Genomic DNA, 8,683 nt, shown 5'->3' on the forward strand with positions numbered 1-8,683 from the left:
TGGCTGTAGTATTAGCATTAGCTGTGGCAAAGGGGAATTTCTTTACTGGCTGCCTGAATGTAGCATTGACATTGTCCGTATGTTGCCTTTCTAGCTCCATGGACCTTATCCGTATATCAGTAAGCTCTGCTGCACGGCATGTCTCCACTGCCAAGGCCAGCGTCAGGTCACGTTCTCTCAGCAAACGTCTGCGGGTGCCCTCATCAGTTATGCCAAGCACAATCTTATCTCTGATCAGTTCATCTCTTAAAGCACCATAGTCACATGTAGATGCCTTTTCCCTTAACCTAGTGACAAAGCTGTGAATGGACTCCCCATCCTCCTGTTTGCAACGACCGAAAACATAACGCTCGTAGATGACGTTCTTTGCTGGCGTATAGTAATGTTCAAGAGCATCAAGAATAACTATAGCGTTACCTTGCTGAGCTGCTGTTAGGTTCAGGTTGTGTTTGTATACGTGTCGGCATTCAATTCCCATTATAGTCCTCAAGGTGGCAGCCACTACCTCATCTTCCTTTTCCAGAAGTCCCGTTGCTAGCGCATAGTCCTCCCATTCACCTCTAAACGTATCCCAGTTTGTGCTCCAATCCCCGCTGAGCTTCATAACGGCGGGAGGGGGAATGTCTAACCTGCCATGTCTAACCGGTGCTAACAACAATGAAGCTAACTAGCAAACTCACTCTAGCTAAGGCCAATTCCGGGCGAAATTTTACACAAATAAGCATTTGTTTGTAAACCAGAGCAGGTGACTCTAATTTGCGGAAAGCATGGTTAGTTATCCGACTCTGACACCATGTTTGAACGTTAAATGACGAGACAGAGGCATTGATGCGAGTAACCAGTCTTGTTCAGTACATGACAACACATCCGGGTATCTCAAGCACCCCGTTAAAACACAAGAGTTGCAGTAATGAACATTTACCAACAGATGGCATCACTGTGCCATCTTACACCCATAACAGAGGCGTGCTTAAACGGTCCCTTTTTCAACAGTGTGTTGAGGTGGCTGACAGCGAGCAGACTAGAAGCATGCCCCGTTAATGAGGCAGCTGGAGTTGTATAGTATTTCTCCGACCAAGACAAAAAGATGATAGTGAAGTTTATCTGTGCGGTTGTTACCCGGTCGCTATTCCTCCTCATCTCTCTGATAGGAGTATGGAGGGTGGTCTGGGTTAAGAATAATGCTCTTTATTGGTTCTTGACGATCCTTTATCTTCCGCTGGTGGTCGAGATGATTTTAACCCTGAAGAGAAAAAAATTACAGGATTATAAATGGTAAATCTAAATAACATAGAACTGTGAAATTACTTTTTCTTAAAGTTTAGTAGCCTTGACTGTTTGTTTTTAATACCTTTTCATGTTATCTTTCCGTGTCTCCAGGTTTTCTCCTGCCATCTTCCTGTTCCTCATCAGTATCATTCCATCTCTATGGATTCTAGAGTTACATCATCAACAGAACAAAGCTACTGATTCCAGGGTAAGGACTTTGATCTTCTGTTTTATTTAGGATGTTTAATCATTTATTCCTTCACTTTAGTTGTACATTTATTTGTAACTTGCATAATGAGCGGAAATCATATACTGTACTCTGTGTAAATAATGCTGAATGGAATCATATACTGTACTCTGTGTAAATAATGCTGAATGGAATCATATACTGTACTCTGTGTAAATAATGCTGAATGGAATCATATACTGTACTCTGTGTAAATAATGCTGAATGGAATCATATACTGTACTCTGTGTAAATAATGCTGAATGGAATCATATACTGTACTCTGTGTAAATAATGCTGAATGGAATCATATACTGTACTCTGTGTAAATAATGCTGAATGGAATCATATACTGTACTCTGTGTAAATGATGGTGAATTAAATCATAAACTGTGTGTAAATGATGGTGAATTAAATCATATACTGTGTGTAAATGATGGTGAATTAAATCATATACTGTGTGTAAATGATGGTGAATTAAATCATATACTGTGTGTAAATGATGGTGAATTAAATCATAAACTGTGTGTAAATGATGGTGAATTAAATCATATACTGTGTGTAAATGATGGTGAATATAATCATATACTGTGTGTAAATGATGGTGAATTAAATCATATACTGTGTGTAAATGATGGTGAATTAAATCATATACTGTGTGTAAATGATGGTGAATATAATCATATACTGTGTGTAAATGATGGTGAATGTAATCATATACTGTGTGTAAATGATGCTGTTTCTTTTCTATTGTCCATACTGTAGGCTAGAACACAGTATCGTATCAATTTAACTCATGTACTGTATGTCTGTTCATCCTCAGTGTGACAAACTGGATTCATCTGAAAACATAAAGAGCCTGTTAAACATGTGGAGAGGGAATTCCACCAATGGCAGCGAGACGTTACTCCAGGTGGGCAGAAGCCACAGTGTTTCCTGTGTCCTGCAGGTTTTTCCTACAGGCCTGTCGAGACAGAGGCGGTCTTTAACACCAGTTTGTTTGGTAATGCTGCTGGTGCACCTCAAAGACTTTATTGTGAGCTCGGACTTTTTATAACTAAAATAGATCTACAGAAGTTGTTTTTTAACGAAACAACCCTTAATAAAAACTATTACAAGCTTAGTCACACAGGACTTTTATTCATGCGGCAGCTGCTGGCTGTAGTACCCTCCCCTGGCCTGAACTGGGCTCTCCCTTAACCTCTTAGAAAACATTCATTCATGTTTTTAAGGAGATTTTGAGATACTGATCTTTAATAATAACCTCTCTGGTTGGAGTTACCTAGCCATTAGTAACCTCTAATCAGTTATACTAACCACTATGTGTCTCTCTGGTTGGTGTTACCTAGCCATTAATAACCTCTAATCAGTTATACTAACCACTATGTGTCTCTCTGGTTGGTGTTACCTAGCCATTAATAACCTCTAATCAGTTATACTAACCACTATGTGTCTCTCTGGTTGGTGTTACCTAGCCATTAGTAACCTCTAATCAGTTATACTAACCACTATGTGTCTCTCTGGTTGGTGTTACCTAGCCATTAGTAACCTCTAATCAGTTATACTAACCACTATGTGTCTCTCTGGTTGGTGTTACCTAGCCATTAATAACCTCTAATCAGTTATACTAACCACTATGTGTCTCTCTGGTTGGTGTTACCTAGCCATTAGTAACCTCTAATCAGTTATACTAACCACTATGTGTCTCTCTGGTTGGTGTTACCTAGCCATTAATAACCTCTAATCAGTTATACTAACCACTATGTGTCTCTCTGGTTGGTGTTACCTAGCCATTAGTAACCTCTAATCAGTTATACTAACCACTATGTGTCTCTCTGGTTGGTGTTACCTAGCCATTAATAACCTCTAATCAGTTATACTAACCACTATGTGTCTCTCTGGTTGGTGTTACCTAGCCATTAATAACCTCTAATCAGTTATACTAACCACTATGTGTCTCTCTGGTTGGTGTTACCTAGCCATTAGTAACCTCTAATCAGTTATACTAACCACTATGTGTCTCTCTGGTTGGTGTTACCTAGCCATTAATAACCTCTAATCAGTTATACTAACCACTATGTGTCTCTCTGGTTGGTGTTACCTAGCCATTAATAACCTCTAATCAGTTATACTAACCACTATGTGTCTCTCTGGTTGGTGTTACCTAGCCATTAATAACCTCTAATCAGTTATACTAACCACTATGTGTCTCTCTGGTTGGTGTTACCTAGCCATTAATAACCTCTAATCAGTTATACTAACCACTATGTGTCTCTCTGGTTGGTGTTACCTAGCCATTAATAACCTCTAATCAGTTATACTAACCACTATGTGTCTCTCTGGTTGGTGTTACCTAGCCATTAATAACCTCTAATCAGTTATACTAACCACTATGTGTCTCTCTGGTTGGTGTTACCTAGCCATTAATAACCTCTAATCAGTTATACTAACCACTATGTGTCTCTCTGGTTGGTGTTACCTAGCCATTAATAACCTCTAATCAGTTATACTAACCACTATGTGTCTCTCTGGTTGGTGTTACCTAGCCATTAATAACCTCTAATCAGTTATACTAACCACTATGTGTCTCTCTGGTTGGTGTTACCTAGCCATTAATAACCTCTAATCAGTTATACTAACCACTATGTGTCTCTCTGGTTGGTGTTACCTAGCCATTAATAACCTCTAATCAGTTATACTAACCACTATGTGTCTCTCTGGTTGGTGTTACCTAGCCATTAATAACCTCTAATCAGTTATACTAACCACTATGTGTCTCTCTGGTTGGTGTTACCTAGCCATTAATAACCTCTAATCAGTTATACTAACCACTATGTGTCTCTCTGGTTGGTGTTACCTAGCCATTAATAACCTCTAATCAGTTCTACTAACCACTATGTGTCTCTCTGCTTGGCCCAACAGGGTTCAGTATCTCTGTTATCGTCAGTGTGCGCTAACGACTGGATCCTGGCCCTGCACCAGACCCTGTTGATCCTGCTGGTCATAGGGAAGTGGCTGCTCCCTGTTGCAGGAGGGGTGACCAGGGATGAACTGTCTCAGCTCCTCCTCCTCTTCGTAGGCACTGCCGCTGACATCCTGGAGTTCACCTCAGAGACACTGTTGGATGTCAAGTGAGTCCCTAAACCCTGACCTCTAACCCCTAACCCTTAACCCCTAACCATAACCTGACATCCTGGAGTTCACCTCAGAGACACTCCCTGACCTCTAACCCCTAACCCTAACCTCAGAGATACTGTCTAATGTCAAGTCAGTACCTTAACCCCGACCCCTAACCCTTAACCTCAGAGATACTGTCTGATGTAGATATTTTAAGTCAGTAGACATTATATGTAGCATGGGTGCCAGTCTGTTTCTGCACTCTTCTTGCATGACAATTCCATAATGAACAGAAACAGACTGGACCCAGGCTATAGTACCATGACAATTCCATTAAGAACAGAAACAGACTGGACCCAGGCTACAGTACCATGACAATTCCATTAGGAACAGAAACAGACTGGACCCAGGCTATAGTACCATGACAATTCCATTAAGAACAGAAACAGACTGGACCCAGGCTACAGTACCATGACAATTCCATTAGGAACAGAAACAGACTGGACCCAGGCTACAGTACCATGACAATTCCATTAAGAACAGAAACAGACTGGACCCAGGCTACAGTACCATGACAATTCCATTAGGAACAGAAACAGACTGGACCCAGGCTACAGTACCATGACAATTCCATTAGGAACAGAAACAGACTGGACCCAGGCTACAGTACCATGACAATTCCATTAGGAACAGAAACAGACTGGACCCAGGCTACAGTACCATGACAATTCCATTAGGAACAGAAACAGACTGGACCCAGGCTACAGTACCATGACAATTCCATTAGGAACAGAAACAGACTGGACCCAGGCTACAGTACCATGACAATTCCATAATGAACAGAAACAGACTGGACCCAGGCTACAGTACCATGACAATTCCATTAGGAACAGAAACAGACTGGACCCAGGCTACAGTACCATGACAATTCCATTAGGAACAGAAACAGACTGGACCCAGGCTACAGTACCATGACAATTCCATTAGGAACAGAAACAGACTGGACCCAGGCTATAGTACCATGACAATTCCATTAGGAACAGAAACAGACTGGACCCAGGCTACAGTACCATGACAATTCCATTAGGAACAGAAACAGACTGGACCCAGGCTATAGTAGGGACAGCAGTCCCAGCATGGTGTACGTCATCCTCGGAGTCTGGACGTGGAGTATGTTCCAGTTTCCTCTCCACCTGTCAGGTACTGTGTGTTTCTATCCTGGCTCCTCTTATGATTACAGTAACCATGATGTTATTGCTCTGTTATACAGGTGATTACAGTAACCATGATGTTATTGCTCTGTTATACACGTGATTACAGTAACCATGATGTTATTGCTCTGTTATACAGGTGATTACAGTAACCATGATGTTATTGCTCTGTTATACAGGTGATTACAGTAACCATGATGTTATTGCTCTGTTATACAGGTGATTACAGTAACCATGATGTTATTGCTCTGTTATACAGGTGATTACAGTAACCATGATGTTATTGCTCTGTTATACAGGTGATTACAGTAACCATGATGTTATTTTTTTGAATTTTTTTATTTCACCTTTATTTAACCAGGTAGTTGAGAACAAGTTCTCATTTACAACTGCAACCTGGCCAAGATAAAGCGAAGCAGTTCGACACAAACAACAACACAGAGTTACACATGGAATAAACAAACATACAGTCAATAATACAGTAGAAAGGTCTATATACAGCATGTGCAGATGAGGTAAGATTAGGGAGGTAAGGCAATAAATAGGCTATGGTGGAGAAGTAATTACAATATAGCAATTAACCTGAAATGGTACTGGAATGGTAGGATGTGCAGAAGATGAATGTGCAAGTAGAGATAATGGGGTGAAAAGGAGAAAGATAAATAAATAAATACAGAATGGGGATGAGGTAGATTGGATGGGCTATTTACAGATGAGCTACGTACAGGTGCAGGGAACTGTGAGCTGCTCTGACAGCTGGCGCATAAAGTTAGTGAGGCAGGTAAGAGTCTCCAATTTCAGAGGTTTTTGCAGTTCGTTCCAGTCATTGGCAGCAGAGAACTGGAAGGAGAGGCGGCCATAGGAAGAATTGGCTTTGGGAGTGACCAGTGAGATATACCTGCTGGAGCACGTGCTATGGGTGGGTGCTGCTATGGTGACCAGTGAGCTGAGATAAGGCGGGGTTTTAGCTAGCAGAGACTTGTAGATGACCTGGAGCCAGTGGGTTTGGCGATGAGTACGTAGTGAGGGCCAGCCAACGAGAGCATACAGGTTGCAGTGGTGGGTAGTATATGGGGCTTTGGTGACAAAACGGATGGCACTGTGATAGACTGCATCCAATTTGTTGAGTAGAGTATTGGAGGCTATTTTATAAATGAGTCGAAAGCCTTGGCCAGGTCGATGAATACGGCTGCACAGTAATGTCTCTTATCGATGGCGGTTCTGATATCTTTTAGTACCTTGAGCGTGGCTGAGGTGCACCCATGACCAGCTCTGAAACCAGATTGCATAGTGGAGAAGGTACAGTGAGATTCGAAATGGTCAGTAATCTGTTTGTTAACTTGGCTTTCAAAGACCTTAGAAAGGCAGGGTAGAATAGATATAGGTCAGTAGCAGTTTGTGTCTAGAGTGTCTCCCCCTTTTGAAGAGGAGGATGACCACGGAAGTTTTCCAATCTTTGGGAATCTCAGACGATACGAAAGATAGGTTGAACATGCTAGTAATAGGGGTTGCAACAATTTCGGCAGATAATTTTAGAAAGAGGGGGTCCAGATTGTCTAGCCCGGCTGATTTGTAGGGGTCCAGATTTTGCAGCTCTTTCAGAACATCAGCTATCTGGAAGGAGAAGTGGGGTGTGTGGAGGGTGCCGGGCAGTTGACCAGGGTAGGGGTAGCCAGGGGGAAAGCATGGCCAGCCGTTGAAAAATTCTTATTGAAATTCTCAATTATTGTGGATTTATCGGCGGTAACAGTGTTTCCTAGCCTCAGTGCAGTGGGCAGCTGGGAAGAGGTGCTCTTATTCTCCAGAACTTTTTTGAGTTTGTGCTACAGAATACAAATTTCTGCTTGCTCTGTTATACAGGGAATTACAGTAACCATAATGTTATTGTACTGTTATACAGGGAATTATGGTAATGACAATATTTTCCACCAGAATTTCTTGGGACCCCACTGCAAATATATTTACATTTATTTCATTCAGTCAGTATGTGGCGATATTTACACGCAGATTCTGGATTTCAATGTCACTAACTTATCCCACATGACCAGCTGACCAATGTCTCTTCTCTCCCCAGTGTCTAGCTCCAGACCTGATGAATATTCAGAGGGGGACCAGGGTGTGTCTCTGCTGGCCAGACTAAGGACAGATATCTGGAGCATGGTGGAGAGCCTCTTCGTCCAGGACGGACCCTTCCTGGTGGTCCGCCTCACCCTCATCCTCTACTTCCACGTCATACACCAGATGCTCATCTTCTTCGCCATCAAGAACTTCCTGGTGGTCATTCTGAACTTCTACCGTCTGTTTGCCATCTACTGCGACTACAAGGCTTCAGGTTGATCTGGGGTTATTGTCACGACTTCCTCCGAAGTCGGTCCCTCTCCTTGTTCGGGCGACGTTCGGCGGTCGACGTCACCGGTCTTCTAGCCATCGCCGATCCACCTTTCATTTTCCATTTGTTTTTTGTCTTGTCTTTCCACACACCTGGTTTCAATTCCATTCATTACATGTTGTTTATTTAACCCCATGTCCTTGTCCGGAATTATGTTTGTAAGTGCTTGTGCACGTTATGCTGGTGTGCGACGCGTTTTTGTACCATTTATTGATTGTTCTGTTTTCCGGTGGTTTTTATGATTAAACTGCGCCGTTGGAAACACAGTTTTTGCTCTCCTGTGAACTGATAAATATCTCTGGGTGGTAGAGGATTGGGTTAGGGTGGATAGAGGGCTGACAGCAGAGGTGTCTGTCTGAACTGATAAATATCTCTGGGTGGTAGAGGATTGGGTTAGGGTGGATAAAGGGCTGACAGCAGAGGTGTCTGTCTGAACTGATAAATATCTCTGGGTTAGGGTGGATAGAGGGC

General features: G+C 42.2%; 1 protein-coding gene across 1 annotated transcript; it reads left to right on the plus strand.

The window, feature by feature from the left end:
• The first annotated feature begins 952 nt into the window (after window positions 1–952).
• On the plus strand, window positions 953–8,260 carry LOC116371376 (transmembrane protein 26-like). Its single transcript, XM_031820216.1, has 6 exons — window positions 953–1,275; window positions 1,381–1,477; window positions 2,319–2,408; window positions 4,418–4,626; window positions 5,733–5,812; window positions 7,898–8,260. The coding sequence occupies exons 1-6, from the start codon at window positions 1,088–1,090 to the stop codon at window positions 8,158–8,160; spliced, it is 927 nt and encodes a 308-aa protein (XP_031676076.1). The 5' UTR covers window positions 953–1,087; the 3' UTR covers window positions 8,161–8,260.
• The last annotated feature ends 423 nt before the right edge of the window (window positions 8,261–8,683 follow it).

This window comes from Oncorhynchus kisutch, unplaced genomic scaffold, assembly GCF_002021735.2.
Source record: "Oncorhynchus kisutch isolate 150728-3 unplaced genomic scaffold, Okis_V2 scaffold3147, whole genome shotgun sequence".
NCBI lineage: Eukaryota > Metazoa > Chordata > Actinopteri > Salmoniformes > Salmonidae > Oncorhynchus > Oncorhynchus kisutch.